Source organism: Macrobrachium rosenbergii, chromosome 40 (assembly GCF_040412425.1).
Source record: "Macrobrachium rosenbergii isolate ZJJX-2024 chromosome 40, ASM4041242v1, whole genome shotgun sequence".
NCBI classification, from domain to species: domain Eukaryota; kingdom Metazoa; phylum Arthropoda; class Malacostraca; order Decapoda; family Palaemonidae; genus Macrobrachium; species Macrobrachium rosenbergii.
Window position 1 is genome coordinate 228,411 of NC_089780.1, and position 21,258 is coordinate 249,668.

At 39.1% G+C, this 21,258-nt stretch overlaps 1 protein-coding gene across 1 annotated transcript; it reads left to right on the top strand.

Annotated features, from left to right (window-relative positions):
- Nucleotides 1–1,943: 1,943 nt before the first annotated feature.
- LOC136826024 (uncharacterized) lies at nt 1,944–10,312 on the top strand. The gene is made up of 2 exons (XM_067082884.1): nt 1,944–2,082; nt 7,748–10,312. The coding sequence occupies exons 1-2, from the start codon at nt 2,072–2,074 to the stop codon at nt 8,382–8,384; spliced, it is 648 nt and encodes a 215-aa protein (XP_066938985.1). The 5' UTR covers nt 1,944–2,071; the 3' UTR covers nt 8,385–10,312.
- The last annotated feature ends 10,946 nt before the right edge of the window (nt 10,313–21,258 follow it).

Consider the following 21,258-nt stretch of genomic DNA (forward strand, 5'->3'; position numbering starts at 1 on the left):
AGTATTTCTACAGTGAATAAATATGAAATTCACTGATCGGGATTATGAGAGAGAGCGAGAGAGAGAGACAGTGTTGATAATTTAAAATGATGAGCCATGAGACCAAGTAAATTGGAGTTTAACCATAACCAACGTCGAGTTATGGGAAAGTAAGGAGGAGTTAGAAGAATGATTACGAATGAAAAGGTCAGCAAAATTGACCTGATTTGTCCTTGCCAAAAGTGGGAGTTGAAATTGAACCATTAAGATTAGACTAGCTGTCCTCAAAGAGGCGGAGTTTTATTCAACATAGGTCCAGAGTTCATTCTGATCAATTTTTAGTTAGAGTTAACTTGAACCCCTTTTAAGTAAGATCTGTGTCGCTCTCCTCTCTGACATCCAGAAAAATTTCTAAGTCCAGTGTGGCTGGCCGTGTGATGATTAGTGTTATAAGAATAAAAACTAAAAAGTGCCCGGCGACTCCATTAAACCCCCCATGAAAAGACAAGAATTACCAAGTGGGAGAAGAATTATTTACCAAGTTTCTTGCGTCCTATAAGCAACGGAATTCTCGACTTAACAGAACATCAACACAGTAAAAGGAAGCAGAGACATTCATACTTGGGAGCGCATACCACAACATAAAAAGTGCATATGCGCAACAAAAAATTGGTGGCAGAAGCGGTGGGATGGATTTCGCCCAGCGCACATTTGAAAAACAATAAATGTTCACGGCCCTAGAGAAATTTACAGAGAGTGAGCAGTGACTGCGCTAAAACTAACTCTCAATTTAACAGCGCAAATAATTTCAAGACGGTCTTCAGCACTAGAAACACCAACACAGCATTAGAAGGTAGCAGAAGGGAACGAAGCAGAACGAAATATTCCACGAAGCAGTGAGACTTTTTGTGTCGATCGGAGTGAAAAATTGACAGCGGTAAATCTCTGTCAGTTTGAAGTTTCCGGACGTTCGCATAAGATCAACAACAAATTCAGTTTAATAATTATATATGACCATAATAAGAACCATAGTAATAATCACGGCATAGATCAGCGGTGATTTTTATAAGAAGTATAACGAAATTTACGAAAGAATCGGCAACTCGCCCTAAACTTCGCCGATCGCAGCAGTGGAGAAGACGAAAACAAACAGTGTTGGCGGACGTATGAAAGTCGCTAATATCTACGTCAGTTCAGTGAACTTTTCTATCGTGTACGGACTTAAATACACGAAATTCCCACAATTTTTGGTCGCTAAAAGGGAGACTTAGCGAAAGGTAGCGGTAGCAGAGCAGTGACGACGACGGCGACGAACGAGAGCGGAAGACGGCGACGGACGATAGTGAAGCAATCGGAGCGGCGATACAGTTTTGGAAGCCAATGACCCGAGGTGAAGTTCGCGTCTTCAATCAACAGGAGAAGAGACACGGGTGACTGGTATATTTCCACTATCGATAATAACAATTTGGAAGGGATTCCAAATTTTCTTCGACAAATTCAGCGAGTAACAGACTGGAAGTTGGCCAAGCTGAGCCGATTATCGCTGAATGCTAACGACAAATTGCGCTCAAGTGCAATCAGCGCGATCTTCAAGTGCAAGGCGACACGAAGCTATTTGAATAGTAATCATTCATTCCTAGTATCGGGGAATTATCAAGAGAATTTTTTTTTTCTCTGTGAATTAAATTTTTTTTTTGTGTTTGTGAAATTTTTATATAATTATTTTTCCCTGCAGTGTGCAAATAATTTTTTTGTAACATAAATAATTTAAGTAAATTATTTTTTTTTTTTAATAATATTTCCTTATTGTTGTACGAAGGAAATAATTTTTTTTCTCATATTTAGTAATTTTTTTTACGAAATAGAAAATTTTGTTCACTTGGTGAAAGAGACAATTCTGTTTAAATTATTCTATCATAATAATTTTTTTTGTTATACACTTGGCGCAGCATTTTGCAGTGGAACCCAAACAATTGTAATGTCCAAAACTAATATCAGACTTTTTCAGATTGTGAGAGAGTCCTATGAAGAAATGAGTTAGGAAAAATTTGAATTGCAATTGTGGAGTATAGTCACTAAGGATTTAGGCAACATGAAACTGAAGTAAGTACCTGCTTCTCAAATTTATTTTTTTATTCAATTTTTCATTCTTGGAATCATTGAATATTTTATGAGTTAATATGAATGACTCTTTGGATGAAGTAATTTTCCGACTGCAACAGACAAGAGGCGAAGACCAGACTCCATATAACCTAAGACCTGTACCTGAACGACTTTCTAGACAAATCGATCGTAGTAATACTAGACCCAGACGTTCTCATAGTCAGGGTCCCCCACTTAGTTTACCGAGTGCGCCTAACACTTCAGTTGTAACCACTAACCCAATAAATTCGATTGTACCTAGAAACTTTACCATGGCGCAAGCGGCAATAATCACCCAAGCCACTAGATTTTGTGGAACGGTAGACCCAAGTAATGTAGATAAAAGTATATTAGAAGAATATGGTGTAAATCGATGGTTGGCAGACACAGAAAGCAGAATTTCAGCTGCTGGTATCACAGATGAGAGAAAGAAAATAGATGAAGCACTCTTGTATGTTAGTATGGAACATGGTGATGCACATACAGTTCTTCATTCAGTACTTTTTAGGAAAATTACTCTGTTTAACGAATTCAAGAAACAGTGCTTACAGTTTTGGCAACCAGAAGCACAGAAAGATCCATGGTACAACATAGGAACTTTCCATCATCAGAAATATGAGGGTAATCACTTAGTTTTAGCCACTAGAGTAGAAGAAGCTATAGATAGAGTGACGACAGATATGAAAGCTGTAGGAATTGTTGTTGGAAGGAAGGATGAATTTGATGATTATGAAACAGATTTAGCTAGTATATCCAAGGTACATAGATATATGTCATTAGGACCAATCTACGATGCTTTGGGTAAGGAAGAAAGAGTAGCCTTAAAGAAGTACTGTGATAGAAAGCCAAATGATGGAATTGTACAAACCTTGATGTACATAGAAAGGAAAGTAAAACAGAATTCATCAAGTAGTAGTGCAGATTTTACGGGAACCGTAGCTAGTGGAAACCCAAGAAATAATAGCAATCAGTCCAGTAGAAACCAATCAGGCAAGCTAGGTCTAGACATCAGGGAAACAGAAATTCGTTTGATAGAAACGGTGGGAACAACAATAGGAGATTTAATCAATCAAACAGAAACAATCAAGGTAGGCCGCCAAATAGAGGTAACAATGGGAATACCACTGGAACTAATGGAAATAACAATGGAAATAACAGGACTCCTGGACAGAGGGGAGCTAGTCAAGGCCAAAATTCAGGGAATAATAGGCCACAGTCAAATAGGCAGAGATTAAATTGTGGAAATTGTGGTTATTCCAACCATACAACACAGAATTGTAGAAGAAACAAATGGTGTTCGAATTGCAATAAGATAGGACATTTAATCCAAAACTGTTGGTACAACAGACAGGGAAATTCTCAGGGTCTCAAAATAACCACAATACTCAGCCTAATAATCAGAATACCTCCCCAGTAACCCAAATCAAGGGGATTCTCAGTGACAATCACAGAGAGCGCAGCAAAAAGGTCCATCCTTACAGAAAGAAATAGTGACATTGAATAAGGATGTATCCCAACAGACATTACTCGAAGTAATGAAATAGTGTTTTCTGTAAAGAATTTTAATACATGTCAGGAAGAGTTGCCTATCATACAAGTACACTTAGAAGGTGTACTGAGTTCCATATTGTTGGATACAGGCAGTACTGTAAGTATCATAGATAAAGGCACTTTAACAGAACATATAGGTTGTGAGCTTTCCCAAATGAGAAAATCCTATAGGACCATAAAGGGGATCGCTGGAAAGCAAATAAGGGCTATAGGCAATGTCAATTTAGAGATAGAAATTCTAAATAAGAAATACAGGGAAGAGTTTGTGGTGTTGGAAGAGAAATATTTTCCAGCTCAAGCTCTATTTTCCTTCCAGGCTATGAAAGGATGTGGAATTATACTAGATTGTAGCAATGGAAGAATAACTATCAAGGAAATTGATAGAGGAACTGTTTGCTTTCTTGAAGAAGAGGAACAGTTTCAGATAAACTTGATCACTTTACCTGAGACAGCCTCATCTGAAGAAGTAGACATCCAACAGATAGAAATGGAATTTAATGCTAACCCGGGTAGGACAGTGTGTAGAAATTCAATGATAGAAGAAATAGGAGAAAATAGTAAAACTGCTTTTCAAAGCCTAGAAGCCACTCAGGAGGAATTCTCAGATAGCAGGTATGAACCTGATGACTCAAGTGCACAACAAGTAGATACCTCCGAAGAACTTAGTTCTTTTTCCCAACCTGACGATCCTGACACGCTAATAGAAGATAGTCACCTAATAATAGGAGAAGATACGGAAGAGAAGTATCTCAATGAGGTGTTGCTGTTAGGCAACCTGAAAATGACAGAGATAGGTTCTGTGATACCACAAGATGAAAGTTCAGATGATACTGATGTCTGTTACACTGCTGATGTACAGAACGCAGAAGAAATCTGCTTAGTTAGTACTGCCGATGATAATCTTGTAAAATTTAAATTAAACAATAGCGTTAAGCTGCATCCACAAGGTCTGACAAAGGTTTGTCTTAGAATTGTAACAGATAAAAACCTAGGTGATACAGATGTGTTATTAGTTAATGAAGACTTACCAGACTTTGTGAAAATGGACAATTCCCTAGTAAGACTTAATGGTGGAAATTGCACGACTTATGTGTATAATTATTCTGACAAGAGACTAGAATTGCATGCCGGCATAGAATTCTGTAAGGGAATTGTGATTATTAACCCTCTACTAACCATAAGTGAAAAAGCATTTGTCTCTGTAGCTGACACAAGAGTTAAATTAGAAGGGGAAGTAAATAATACAGATTTTCCTCATTGTAGGGACAGGTTAATACAGATATTAGAGAAATATAGGAATGTGGTAGCAGTAACAGGAGATAAGTTAGGAAGGACAGATGTCCTGCAGCACAAAATAGTCATAGAAGATGGTGCTAGACCCTTTTATATACCTAACTACAAACTTCCAGTAAGTCAAAGACCCATTGTAGACGAGATGGTTGAAGAGATGAAGGAAGATGGAGTCGTAATTCCTTCTAAGTCACCTTATAATTCACCTTTACTGCTAGTTCCAAAGAAAGACGGTAAATGGAGGATGGTAATTGATTATAGGAGATTGAATTCCCACACCGTCCCTGATCGAATGCCAATGCCAGTCATTAATGACATGTTAGCTCAATTAGGAGGTGCCAAGGTTTTTTCTAGCCTCGATCTACTAAGTGGATATTGGCAAGTTCCTCTCGATGAAGAATCCAAGCATCTCACGGCATTCAGTACTCACAAAGAACATTTGCAATTCGAGGTAATGCCGTTTGGTCTTACTTCGGCTCCTTTAACGTTTGTACGTTTAATGCTGCAAATCTTAGGAGATGTTGAAGACGTATCGGTTTATCTTGACGATGTAATAATTGCTAGTAAGGATGTAGAGAGTCATTTCAAGACGATAGAATTAGTATTAGATAGGCTCAGAAAGGCCGGTTTAAAGGTAAAAATTAAGAAATGTCAGTTTCTGAAGAAATCTCTAGAATATCTAGGACATATTATCAGTGAACATGGTTTGAAAATGCAAGAAGGAAAGATTAAGGCTATTGTAGACTATCCAGCCCCAAGAAATTTGAAGGCACTAAGAAGATTCCTAGGTATGGTAGGATATTATCGACCATTCATAAAGGGATTTGCTACCATAGCAAAACCATTAACTGAGTTAACTAGGAAAGATGCTAACTATGAGTGGAAAGATGAACAGGAAACAGCGTTCAAAACACTAAAGGATATGTTGATAACAGATCCTCTCCTAGTTTATCCAGACTTCGAGAAGGAATTCTACTTAGCCTGTGATGCTTCAAGTACAGGACTAGGTGCCGTCTTGATGCAAAAGGATAAAACAAGGATGAGGACTGTATACTATGCCAGTAGAGTTTTGAATGCAGCCGAAAGAAATTACAGTACAACAGAAAGGGAATGTTTAGCCTTAGTCTGGGGATTACAGAAATTTAGACATTTTGCTAGGACATAAAATTAATGTTCTTACAGATCATAAACCCATTTGTGATCTTTTCAAGAAAAGGGCTTTTACCAATAATATGAAGTTCAATAGATGGTTCGTTAGCGTATTAGAATTTGCCCCAGAATTTAGATACATACCTGGTAGATATAACACATTAGCTGACGCCTTATCTAGATCACAAGAAGAGAACGAGAAACAAATTACCACTCATAATTTCGCCTTTAGTTGTCAAATCACAGACCTAGATTTAGACAAAGTTCGTCAGGAACAACAAAAGGATTCTAGAATAAGGGAAGTAATTGGTAACCTCTTGCAAGGTGAGGAAAATTCAGTTTCAGTTGATAGATGGATTATTGTACAAAACTTCAGACGAACCAAATGCTTGTTCACGTTTGTACATTCCTAATACACTAATACAGGACGTCTTAGAACTAACCCATTCATACAAGTTATCAGGACATCCTGGAATTAAGAAAACATGTAGAACAATCACTAGAAACTATTTTTGGCCTCGATGTAGTAAAGATGCTAGTCGATTTGTTCAGAACTGTACCATATGTAATGTACATAAGGGGAATGTCAACGTCAAGGCTCCTCTGGAAATGTATCCTTCAGAATTAAATCCTTTTCAAGTAGTCACAATGGATTTCTTAGGTCCATTCCCGAACACCATCAGAGGAAATAAACAGATTTTAGTTTTCATTGACTATTTGACCAGATACGTAGAAATTGTTCCAACCAGAAACAGAGAAGCATCAACGGTCGCAGAAGCCTTTAAGTCTAGAATCATAACCAGACATTCATGTCCTCAAGTTTTGCTCTCAGACAATGCTGCTGAATTTACTAGTGACATTCTAAAGAAACTGTGTGACTTTTATGAGATACAGAAATGTCAAATAACAGCATATAAGCTAAGCTCACATGGAGCAGTAGAAAGAACAAATCAAAATAAAGGATGTTCTGAAAACATTGGTAACCCCAAACACCGAAGACTGGGACTTGACTCTCGAAGACATACAATTTACTCTAAACAACACAGTAAATGAATCAATAGGAGAAACTCCTCATTTCCTATTGTATGGCTATCAAAAGAGAATGCCAAATTCACTTTTGGATGATGCCGCACCACCCAGATGTACGTACAACTACGAGGACTATATTGCTTGGAAGACAAGACGTACGCATGAGACCGTTAAAGTCACCAGGGCTAGATTAAAGGAGTTACATAAAAATCTAGTAAGTATTACAATAACAGATTCACCATACCCTCGTTAAAGGTAGGACAACAAGTTTATGTACTCAATCATATTCTTGAAGGACCTAATACTAAAGTAATCCCAAAATTTCGAGGTCCATATAGAGTTTTAGAAGTTTTGAAGTTGAATAAATTCAAGTTAATGCATGAGATTACCTTGAAAGAATCTATTGTACATTGGAACCACATTAACTAGTTCATTCAGAACCTTGGTCGTCTACCCAGTTGAAAGATTTGTTTAATAAAGATAAGATAGATAATAAAATAGAATCTTCAATGACCCCAAGGTTTAATTTGAGAAGAAGGTAATGGCAAGTGCAATGGTAAACAAATGTAATTGATAAGATTTTTACTGCTTAATAACATTATTTCAGCAAATGGATTGTTTGGTGGTTGGCAGTGAGTCAAATTGTGAACTCACTCATACAACTAAGGAAGGGAGCCATCATCAAGGAACATGGCAAGGTTAAGATGATACAGGACCTAGCCATTGTTAAGATACGGAGGGAGTCCATTATCGATCAGAGAGAGCAGTTAGTCCAGCTGAGCAATCACATACAGGCAGGATTACACAGCGTCCAAGATAGAAATTTGTACGACATGCTCTCCAAGTTGCAGAGTGACATTGATAGTGTTATGCCAAGGAAAGTAGTAAAGCGATCACTCATACCTTTTATAGGCGTCGCTTTACACAATCTCTTTGGAGTGGCGACAGATGGTAATGTTGAAAAGCTAAAGGAAAGAGTGGCTCAACTTGAAAATTGGGCTTCTGAGCAGGGCACTGTCTATAATAAAGTAATAGGAAATGTCAATCAAAATCAGAAAATGATCACAGTGCTGAAAGAATTTGTGAATTGTGCACTCCATAATGTTTCATCAGAAATTGCTAGAATCCATCAAACAGAAATGATGGAGCAACTGCTCATAGAAGCAAGTAATTTCCTTCTGGAATACAAGGAATTACTCAATGCAATCATGATGGCAGGTAAAACCTGCTGTCGCCTTTTCTGATAACCCCTAGTGAAATTGAAGCCATTATTCAGAAATGTGTTGTGAACAATCACTTGAAGCCACTAGTAGAAAATATAGTGGACTATTATGGCATGATCACAGTGAAAGTGGTAGCCAAACAAATCATACTAGTGATCCCTTTCAACAATCCAGACGTCAACTCATTGATGTCAGTCTATCCATTCCCAATGATAGTAGATAATAAGTCCATTGCACTAGAAGGAACAGTTCGACACTTTGCCTTGCAGCATGATTCTTTCCTAGTGACCGAAATTCCCGAACATGAGTTCAGGGAATGTGTCATGCTTAATGATGGTGTATATGTTTGTAACATTGTGAATTTCTATGAACCCTTGAGTGCTCTTCATTGTCTAGATGATCTTGTAAACAACAAGAATGGTAAGAACCATTGTAAGTACCTACCGTTTACAGAAAATTTCAAGGCTCAAATCATTGATGATGAAATTTTTGTGTTCTCAGCAAACAGATTGAATGCTAAGATTGACTGTAAGTCAAACAAAACAGAAGTAGTTTTCATTAACGTACACTCATTTTCATCTGCTTGTGAACTGGTCATTCTACATAATTTGTATTACAAACCTACAGTCTTCACGACGTACAGTTTAAATTTCACTAAAAGTGTACATCAGTTTGAAGTTATTAACGAATTTCAGCTTTCAGAACTGGAATTGGAGACATTCACAAAGCTAGAAGAGGTTCATACTTTCTTTCATACATATAAGACCGAGATTTCTCCTATCATGTCATTCATAAATGTCATTCTTTTGGTACTGTTTGCTTTTATTTCCTTTATAATTGTCAGGAAATTAATAATGAATAAGCTTACCGTAATCAAGGACATGATGGACAGAATCCTTCCTAGAGAGTGATAGCGTTTACCATTGACTTGCCACTTGAACATTTGATGATTGATTTTTTTTTTATTTTACAATTTATGATTTCTTTTAATGACAATCAGATATGTTTTGATGTGTGAATTTTTACCAAGTTATTATGATTGATAACCAGAGAGTAATAGGCATTTGATATATTTACTTTGCCATATTTTCTGCATTTTGTTTGAGTATTTGATATATAGATTCATACTTGTCTTGTTTGTGTTTAGCACTATGATGCATTATAATATTTCTTGCATTTATTGCTTATTAATGGAAATTATTGACATTGAAGTAATTGACCATAGTCAAGTTTTTCTTTGAATGTATATCATGGGCATTCATATAATTTTATTTCCATGCACCTGCTTACATGACTACTTTATTCATTTTTTTTGCATTACATTATTATTGCTGGGTTTACCTTAGTTGGTTGGCTTAGAGTTAAAGTTTGTAATGGTTTTATATAGTGTTGAGATGGTTAATCCTCTTACATTAATTGATTCAATTTATAATTTTGTACATTGTAGTCAATGTTGGTATGTGGCCGAGTGATGTTATGCAGTGAATTTAAAAGTATTTCTACAGAGAATAAGTATGAAATTCACTGATCGGGATTATGAGAGAGAGAGAGAGAGAGAGAGAGAGAGAGAGAGACAGTGTTGATAATTTAAAATGATGAGCCATGAGACCAAGTAAATTGGAGTTTAACCATAACCAACATCGAGTTATGGGAAAGTAAGGAGGAGTTAGAAGAATGATTACGAATGAAAAGGTCAGCAAAATTGACCTGATTTGTCCTTGCCAAAAGTGGGAGTTGAAATTGAACCATTAAGATTAGACTAGCTGTCCTCAAAGAGGCGTAGTTTTATTCAACATAGGTCCAGAGTTCATTCTGATCAATTTTTAGTTAGAGTTAACTTGAACCCCTTTTAAGCAAGATCTGTGTCGCTCTCCTCTCTGACATCCAGAAAAAAATTTCTAAGTCCAGTGTGGCTGGCCATGTGATGATTAGTGTTATAAGAATAAAAATTTGGGAGAAGAATTATTTAAAGTGCCATAAGCGACTCCATTAAAAGAAAGCCCCCATGAAAAGACAAAATTACCAAGTGGGAGAAGAATTATTTACAAGTTTCTTCAAGAAGTGTCCTATAAGCAACAGACCTACTCCTGAATTCTCGACAAACAGAACATCAACACAGTAAAAGAAAGCAGAGACATTCATAATTGGGAGCGCATACCACAACATAAAAAGTGCATATGCGCAACAGACCTACACCTTGAGTTCTATTAGTGGGCAACAAGCAGACCTACACCTTGAGTTCAAGGAGTGGCAACAAGCAGACCTACACCTCAAGTTCTATCAGTAGGCAACAAGCAGACCTACTCCTTGAGTTCAAGGAAGTGGCAACAAAGTTCAGACCTACTCCTTGAGTTCAAGAAGTGACAGCAAGAAGCAGACCTACTCCTTGAGTTCAAGAAGTGTCAACAAGCAGACCTACTCCTTGAGTTCAAGAAGTGGCAGCAAGCAGACCTACTGGCAACAAGCAGACCTCCTTGAGTTCAAGAAGTGGCAGCAAGCAGACCTACTCCTTGAGTTCAAGAAGTGGCAACAAGCAGACCTACTCCTTGAGTTCAAGAAGTGGCAACAAGCAGACCTACTCCTTGAGTTCAAGAAGTGGCAGTAGCAGACCTTGAGTCCAGCAAGAGTTCAAGGCAAGTGGCAACAAGCAGACCTACTCCTTGAGTTCAAGAAGTGGCAACAAGCAGACCTACTCCCTTGAGTTCAAGAAGTGGCAAGCAAGCAGACCTACCCTTGAGTTCAAGAAGTGGCAGCAAGCACCCTACTCCTTGAGTTCAAGAAGTGGCAACAAGCAGACCTACACCTCTGAGTTCCAGCAAGAGTTCAAGAAGTGGCAGCAACCTTGCAGACCTACTCCTTGAGTTCAAGAAGTGGCAGCAAGCAGACCAAGAAGTACACCTTGAGTTCAAGAAGTGGGCAACAAGCAGACCTACACCTTGAGTTCAAGAAGTGGCAGCAAGCAGACCTACACCTTGAGTTCAAGAAGTGGCAGCAAGCAAGCAGACCTACTCCTTGAGTTCAAGAAGTGGCAGCAAGCAGACCTACACCTTGACTTCAAGAAGTGGCAGCAAGCAGACCTACTCCTTGAGTCAAGAAGTGGCAGCAAGCAGACCTACCTCCTGAGTTCAAGAAGTGGCAGCAAGCAGACCTACTCCTTGAGTTCAAGAAGTGGCAACAAGCAGACCAGACACCTTGAGTTCAAGAAGTGGCAGCAAGAGTTCAGACCAGACCTCCACCTTGAGTTCAAGAAGTGGCAGCAAGCAGACCTTGACTCCTTGAGTCAAGAAGTGGCAGCAAGCAGACCTACTCCTTGAGTTCAAGAAGTGGCAGCAAGTTCAGACCAAGCAGACCTACACCTTGAGTTCAAGAGTTCAAGAAGTGGCAACAAGCAGACCTACACCTTGAGTTCAAGAAGTGGCAGCAAGCAGACCTACTCCTTGAGTTCAAGAAGTGGCAGCAAGCAGACCTACTCCTTGAGTTCAAGAAGTGGCAGCAAACAGACCTACTCCTTGGGTTCAAGAAGTGGCAGCAAGCAGACCTACTCCTTGAGTTCAAGAAGTGGCAACAAGCAGACCTACACCTTGAGTTCAAGGAGTGGCAGCAAGCAGACCTACTCCTTGAGTTCAAGAAGTGGCAAGAAGCAAGCAGACCTACTCCTGGAGTTCAAGAAGTGGCAGCAAGCAGACCTACTCCTTGAGTTCAAGAAGTGACAACAAGCAGACCTACATCTTGAGTTCAAGAAGTGGCAGCAAGCAGACCTACACCTTGAGTTCAAGAAGTGGCAACAAGCAGACCAAGCAGACCTACCTTGAGTTCAAGAAGTGGCAGCAAGCAGACCTACACCTTGAGTTCAAGAAGTGGCAGCAAGCAGACCTACTCCTTGAGTTCAAGAAGTGGCAACAAGCAGACTTACTCCTTGAGTTCAAGAAGTGACAACAAGCAGACCTACTCCTGAGTTCAACAAGCAGAAGTGGCAGCAAGCAGACCTACTCCTTGAGTTCAAGAAGTGGGCAACAAGCAGACCTACACCTTGAGTTCAAGAAGTGGGCAACAAGCAGACCTACACATTGAGTTCAAGAAGTGGGCAACAAACAGACCTTGACACATTGGGCAGTTCAAGTTCAAGTGGGCAACAAGCAGACCTACACATTGAGTTCAAGAAGTGGGCAACAAGCAGACCTACACATTGAGTTCAAGAAGTGGGCAACAAGCAGACCTACACCTTGAGTTCAAGAAGTGGTTCAAGCAACAAGCAGACCTACACCTTGAGTTCAAGAAGTGGGCAACAAGCAGACCAGACCTACACATTGAGTTCAAGAAGTGGGCAACAAGCAGACCTTGAGTTCACATTGAGTTCAAGAAGTGGGCAACAAGCAGACCTACACATTGAGTTCAAGAAGTGGGCAACAAGCAGACCTACACCTTGAGTTCAAGAAGTGGGCAACAAGCAGACCTACACCTTGAGTTCAAGAAGTGGGCAACAAGCAGACCTACACCTTGAGTTCAAGAAGTGGGCAACAAGCAGACCTACTCCTTGAGTTCAAGAAGTGGCAGCAAGCAGACCTACACCTTGAGTTCAAGAAGTGGCAGCAAGCAGACCTACTCCTTGAGTTCAAGAAGTGGCAGCAAGCAGACCTACACCTTGAGTTCAAGAAGTGGCAGCAAGCAGATCTACTCCTTGAGTTCAAGAAGTGGGCAGCAAGCAGACCTACTCCTTGAGTTCAAGAAGTGGGCAACAAGCAGACCTACTCCTTGAGTTCAAGAAGTGGCAGCAAGCAGACCTACTCCTTGAGTTCAAGAAGTGGCAGCAAGCAGACCTACATCTTGAGTTCAAGAAGTGGCAGCAAGCAGACCTACTCCTTGAGTTCAAGAAGTGGCAGCAAGCAGACCTACATCTTGAGTTCAAGAAGTGGCAGCAAGCAGACCTACATCTTGAGTTCAAGAAGTGGCAGCAAGCAGACCTACTCTTGAGTTCAAGAAGTGGCAGCAAGCAGACCTACTCCTGAGTTCAAGAAGTGGCAGCAAGCAGACCTACACCTTGAGTTCAAGGAGTGGCAACAAGCAGACCTACACCTTGAGTTCAAGAAGTGGCAACAAGCAGACCTACACCTTGAGTTCAAGGAGTGGCAACAAGCAGACCTATACCTTGAGTTCAAGAAGTGGCAGCAAGCAGACCTACACCTTGAGTTCAAGGAGTGGCAACAAGCAGACCTACACCTTGAGTTCAAGGAGTGGCAACAAGCAGACCTACTCCTTGAGTTCAAGCAGTGGCAGCAAAGCAGACCACACCTTGAGTTCAAGAAGTAAGCAACAAGCAGACCTACCCAATTGAGTTCAAGAAGTGGGCAACAAGCAGACCTACTCCTTGAGTTCAAGAAGTGGGCAACAAGCAGACCTACACCTTGAGTTCAAGAAGTGGGCAACAAGCAGACCTACACCTTGAGTTCAAGAAGTGGGCAACAAGCAGACCTACTCCTTGAGTTCAAGAAGTGGGCAACAAGCAGACCTACTCCTTGAGTTCAAGAAGTGGGCAACAAGCAGACCTACACCTTGAGTTCAAGAAGTGGGCAACAAGCAGACCTACACCTTGAGTTCAAGAAGTGGGCAACAAGCAGACCTACTTTAACTTGAGTTCAAGAAGTGGGCAACAAGCAGACCTACTCCTTGAGTTCAAGAAGTGGGCAACAAGCAGACCTACACCTTGAGTTCAAGAAGTGGGCAACAAGCAGACCACACACCTGAGTTCAAGAAGTGGGCAACAAACAGACCTACTCCTTGAGTTCAAGAAGTGGGCAACAAGCAGACCTACCCTTGAGTTCAAGAAGTGGGCAACAAGCAGACCTACACCTTGAGTTCAAGAAGTGGGCAACAAGCAGACCTACTCCTTGAGTTCAAGAAGTGGGCAACAAGCAGACCTACACCTTGAGTTCAAGAAGTGGGCAAAGCAGACCTACTCCTTGAGTTCAAGAAGTGGGCAACAAGCAGACCTCCACCTTGAGTTCAAGAAGTGGGCAACAAGCAGACTCACACCTTGAGTTCAAGAAGTGGGCAACAAGCAGACCTACTTCATGAGTTCAAGAAGTGGGCAACAAGCAGACCTACTCCTTGAGTTCAAGAAGTGGGCAACAAGCAGACCTACTCCCTTGAGTTCAAGAAGTGGGCAACAAAGCAGACCTACCCTTGAGTTCAAGAAGGGCAACAAGCAGACCTACCCTTGAGTTCAAGAAGTGGGCAACAAGCAGACCTACTCCTTGAGTTCAAATATAATAAATCAACAAGCAGACCTACACCTTGAGTTCAAGAAGTGGGCAACAAGCAGACCTACACCTTGAGTTCAAGAAGTGGGCAACAAAGACCTACTCCTTGAGTTCAAGAAGTGGGCAACAAGCAGACCTTACACCTTGAGTTCAAGAAGTGGGCAACAAGCAGACCTACACCTTGAGTTCAAGAAGTGGGCAACAAGCAGACCTACCCTTGAGTTCAAGAAGTGGGCAACAAGCAGACCTTCACCTTGAGTTCAAGAAGTGGGCAACAAGCAGACCTACTCCTTGAGTTCAAGAAGTGGGCAACAAGCAGACCTACACCTTGAGTTCAAGAAGTGGGCAACAAGCAGACCTACACCTTGAGTTCAAGAAGTGGGCAACAAGCAGACCTACACCTTGAGTTCAAGGAGTGGCAACAAGCAGACCTACACCTTGAGTTCAAGAAGTTGGCAACAAGCAGACCTACTCCTTGAGTTCAAGAAGTGGCAGGAAGCAGACCTACTCCTTGAGTTCAAGAAGTGGCAACAAGCAGACCTACTCCTTGAGTTCAAGAAGTGGCAGCAAGCAGACCTACTCCTTGAGTTCAAGAAGTGGCAGCAAGCAGACCTACTCCTTGAGTTCAAGAAGTGGCAGCAAGCAGACCTACTCCTTGAGTTCAAGAAGTGGCAACAAGCAGACCTACTCCTTGAGTTCAAGAAGTGGCAGCAAGCAGACCTACTCCTTGAGTTCAAGAAGTGGGCAACAAGCAGACCTACTCCTTGAGTTCAAGAAGTGGCAGCAAGCAGACCTACTCCTTGATTTCAAGAAGTGGCAAGAAGCAGACCTACTAAAAGTTCAATAAGTGGCAGCAAGCAGACCTCCATTTCTTGAGTTCAAGGAGGGCAGCAAGCAGACCTACAAAAATGAGTTCAAGAAGTGGGCAACAAGCAGACCTACTCCTTGAGTTCAAGAAGTGGTAAGCTGAAAACTGTACAACCACCTTGTTATCAATGGTGTAAAAAGTTAATTCATACACTTCGAAATATTTAAGTATTTTATTATTAGTTAATAAAGTGAAATGCTAAAGTGCATAATTCAGGGCTCTTCCTCTTCAAGGATCAGCTTCTCCTCCATACCTGTATTGGAAATAATGATATATTATGATTATTTTTTTTATAAGAAGAATGTGAACATAAGAAGCAATTACACTGGGTTTAACAATCGTTACCTTAACTATGAGAAGGTCAAGGCCAGGAAAATTTAAGCCAGATAACCCTAACAAGGCTGGATAATCATATCCTGAAATATAATATAAAGCCCTCATAAGTTACCATAATTAATCCTGATTTTACACCTGTTGTGACAATGAAAACAAAACACTGGCTTACCACTTTGTACAAACAATTAAACACATCCTTAACTCCCTAAGTAGAGCTTCCAACCACTGGAAGGACAAGAAAAATCCTTCAATGTACATACAAAATGAGATAAATGACTATAAACGTACTAAGCCAATTGCAGGTAGGAAAGATATAAAATGACAGCAACAAAGGCTCAAAGAGAAGACCAAGATTACCATTTAGTATTTGCCCTAATAATACTTGGCACTCACTGTAGTCAATCCGAGCAAGAAGTAATCAACACTAATGCTTGGAGAACGATGTGTGTCTTGATGGAATCATCCACTATAGTGAGTAAGGTGACGTCCTGAGAGCTCGATGAATAAGTATGTCGTGAGGCACAGAACACATCCAGGTTGAAGTAAATTAAGCAGTCAAAATATGGAGTCGCCGGAATACTTGTAAATGCCGCATAAGGACCGTTGACTCAGTAATGCGAGTAGAGGCGTAAGCATAAATTACATAGGTTCACTTTGTCTATAAAATATGAGCTTATACGGAAGACTGCTTTACTGAAGAATTCCTTCATCCACAATGGCAAATGTCCTCACACCTTTACGGGAAACTTGGTTCTACACTGCACTGCAGGAACTTCTGTTCTGCTCTGTTTGGAACTTAGGTCTGTTCTCCTTTTCGTCAGGTCTCGACGTTCCCTCGAAAACAACAAAAGAATGGAAGAGTCAGATAATTGCTAATTATAGCTGTGGCTGCAGGAAGGACAATAGGCGGTACCAAGTATTTAAGTGTTTTAATGATACTAACCAAAACTTCAATAGTTACAGATCCTTCCTGCCGCCGTTGGAAAGTATAACAGTAATAACTGGAATTCTGCATAGTCCTGAAAGATGAAAATTTTTTTCACAAATACGAAAAAATTTTCCAATACAAATATGTACAAAATATTTGGACATATACAGTAAAACATCTAAAATTTAAAATATATGAAAATAATAAATTAACTAGTTAAGCATTTGTCTTGTCCTTGCTTCACTAGTTGCTGCAGCTCCCCTTCTGGGACGTAAGGATTTATCTACAGACTGACTTTCATCAGAAGTATTCCCATGATCAAAATTAGTATCCTCCAACATGGGGATTAGGTTAGAAACATGAATTTTTGTGATCTGACCAGTTTTTCCCTTTTTGACTCTAACATGGGTAACTTCACCCAGATCATTAGAAAAGTCTGTAAAATAATTCCCCATAGGATAATTACTTCTTAGTATATTCTTCTTTAAATTAAAACAACATCTCCTACTTTCAACAATTTATGGGATATAGGACGACATCTTCTCTTCCTATCAACAGCTTGATGAATTAAAGTACCTAAAAATTCATTGTGGTAAGTTTTCTAATAATACATTTCTAACTTTCCCTAATTTAGTGTAATTTTTAGAAATATCAGAAATGTTAGCTGCAACAGGATGAAAATCTGGATCATCTACCGGGAAAGGCTGCAATTCTGGGATTAAATTCAAAGAGGTTAACTCATATCCCCTAATAAGCTGCTCGGGTGTTATAGGCTCTGGAACATAATCAATGTTATTGTCTCATACAGCTTCTTTGAAGGCTATCGGTCGCCTATTAACTAGATGTACTATGTTACATACAAGAAACTCAAAATCGTATAACGAAAGAATGTTGTTCTTGACCGCTCCAAAGATTAATCGTTTAACCATCTTAACACAAACCTCGACCAATGAACCTAACTGACTGTGACCCTTAAAATATTGCTGAAAGGATAAAGGTTTCACATTATTTTCTTCAAAATATAATTGTGTATGAGAGTCATTAATAAAAGAGCTTATAATATTAGCACCTGCTACCAGCTGCGTCCTTAAATCACTGATACACAGCTGGGGTATGCCATAATCAAAACAGTGTAATTGAAATGCTCTAAGAAAATCTGAAACATTCAAACTTCTACAGACCTTTAAATTAATGGCCCTGGACCAAGTACAAGTTACGCACAATATCCAAATTTTCTGAGTCGACTTTTCAATTTTTACGTTGAAAGGTCCTAAATAATCTATAAAGATATTGGCAAAGGGTACAGTAGGAGGGTCTGATCGGAAATCTCTGTAGGAATTTTGATTTAATTTTATGGTACGATTATTGAATCTGCAACAATGAACACATTGCTTGAGAGCTTTTTTGACAACCGAGAAATGTTTAGGGATATAATAATACTTTCGTAGCTCAGTTAAGACAGAATAACAACCAGAATGTACCAATTTGCCATGTGCATCCCATATAATCAATTTAGTTAAATGGCTGGTGGGATGCAGTAACACTGGAAATCTGTCACTTGTACTGAAATGCCACTTCCTGAACTTACTTTTCACTCTTAAAACACCCTGTTCATCCAAAAATAAATTAAGCTGTGTTATGATAGGAGGAACTTCTTTCTTGGTACTTATACCAGTTTGAAAATAAGAATAAACATCAGAGAAATACTTCCGCTGTTCAACCTGTAACAAATGATTAATAGAGGAGGCAAAATAATTAGTACCTGGAGAGCAAGGGATTCCTGCCTTCAATTTCCACTTGTGTAAAGCAAAAAATACTCTACGATATATTAATAGAAGTCTCCTAAAACAAGAATACTTATCAACATCCACCAGATCGTCTAAATTTTCAGTAATACAAGTAGAGGGGGAAGAATAAATCTCTGTGGTGGCTTCAAAAGCTGGAATTGTAATTGACATTTCAGGGATTTCGGCCAAATGGAAGTCTGGTCCTGTAAAAATGCAGGACTTTTCTGTAGCTGATTATATGATATACATCTGGTGATTAAGTCTGCAGGATTGGTTTTCCCAGAAATAAAATTAAACTTGACAGGATAAATTTCACACAATCTCTGTATACTAGCAATTCTATTTAAAACAAAGGGAGAATGCTTATTCAATTTGTCTAACTTCACAACTGCAGAATTTAGCCAATGCAAAGTGCAAAGAGAATCAGTGTAAGCAATAATATTCTCAATTTCTATGGGCCTTACACAAGAAGGGCCAGATAATTCTTTATAAATATCCAGAGCACACTCAACACTTAAATTTACGGCATTTAGTTCAAGACTCGGTATGGATTTATTCTTCAGTTGCTTATTGACAAGTCGATTTTTAGCATGAATAAAACTTAAACGGCCTGTATCAATATGCTGCAAATAAATAACACAACCGTAAATATCCCTGCTTGCATCTGAAAACACAACAATGTTATATTTACCATCTTTCGGACCTACCGATCGTGGTAACTCTTAAAGGAGGAGCTCTGTTTGTCTGTTTGCAAATATTGCTCCATTCTCTCTGCAAATCAGACGTCAATATTTGATCCCAGTTCAAATTTTTCTGACACTGTAACTTGTGCATGAATAATCTGCAGCGATTAAATAAGGGCATATTAAAGCCAAAAATATCAAACTGAGAGGCAATGGTTTGTAAAATGGACCTCTTAGTTTGGGCATTAGAATTAAGACAAATAGGGTTAGTAAAAATTTCATCAGAATTTCTGTCCCAAGTTAGACCAAACAGTTTACTAGTGGGAGGGGTAACTTTTCCTGCTTCCCTGTCTATTTCATCCTGTAGGGCTATATCATTAGTAACAACCTGCTGTATATCAAATCTATAAGGGTTGAAAATACCAGGAAGCTGTTGGTAAGACCATTTCAACTCTTCAGGAATTATTAACAGTAATAGCCCCATTATCCATGTAAATAAGAGAATAAATTAACTTTTTCAAGTCTGAAATGCGAGGATCCTCAGAGTGCTGTAAAATCAAAATATAATAAAGAGCCATCATAAGTAAAAAAGGACTACATCGAAGACCAAAAGGCAATTTCAAATTCTTAAAAGCCACTAAAGAAAAATCACCTTGGCTGACATTCTTGTACCAGAAAAATAAAAGTTTAGCCTGGTCATTTTCCGTCAAAGCCAACATATTAAAGGCCTTCTTAAGATCAAAAACAAGTAATTTACTGTCAAATCTTAAATTCAAAAAGGAAGAAGATAACTTTTGGTTCAAGGTAGGCCCAGAATACATGCACTGATTATGAGACAAAGAACTACCATCAGACGAATCCTTCAAATTGGATAAAAATACTACCCTACATTTTGTAGTGTCTCTGTCGGGTTTAAATATAAGCATGTGAGGCAAAAAAGAATATTGGGGATTCTCAGCTTTAAAAACATCAAGATCATGGATGGGTTCAATAATTCCTGCATGAATCTGCTCCCTAATGGTTTGATCAACTAGCTGTAATTGACCTTCACGCTGTTTAAGCCTTTTAAGATTCGACTTCAATATTAGCTTAGAAAGTCTTTCATTTTTAGATAACAAATGGGAGACTTTGCCATTCCATAATAAAGGAACCACAATTCGTCCATCAGACTCCCTCTGATGTAGTGTTTTAATTGTATAATCTACCAGCTGATTGTCAAGTTCGACACATTCATCATTGTACACATTTTGATCATAATTCAAATAATGACCGCATTCGGACTCCAAAATTTGATCAGTTGCCTGTTGTAATTGTCTCTCCATCAATTTACCTTTATCATTGATAACTGAAAAAGAAGAGTTCACATTAAAGCCATTATCGTGGTCACCATCAGACAAAATATCTATTCTCGTGTTTAATAACAACGAGCTACTGAAAACATGCACTGAGGAAAGAGCCTCCAATTTACCATTAGGTACAAAATTCAAATCCCTTGATTCCACATCCATAGAGGTCAAATTGGTCAACATTAAATCAATATTACCCTGCAATAAAATACCAGCATGAGACTTTATGTATACAGAAGGATCAACTGCACCAAAAATGACTTCCGTACCTGTCAAGCAATGGAAAAAGTTAGTACCTAACAATAGCTGAACATTATCAATAGTTTGGGAGTATTTGTTCAACAATTTATCAGCCAATATTACACCCTTTTTTTGAAAACTTTCCACTACCTTACTGAGCAAGGGCAACTTTAATGAAATATTAATATCAGGTACCACTAAGCCATAAATAGTAAAGGATAAACTATATATTTTAACAGGCACTTCCACAATCTTAGTATAATAATCCTTGTTACCATTAAATCCACCCACAGTAAGTTTAACATTTGCATTAATAATTTTAAGATTCTTTTCTTCAGCCAACCTACTGGTGATAAATGTGCTTTGTGAGCCACTGTCCCTTAGACCTCTTAACTGTCACTACCTATACTGAAAGAAAATGTGGGTAATACAGAGTCACCGTACGAGTGC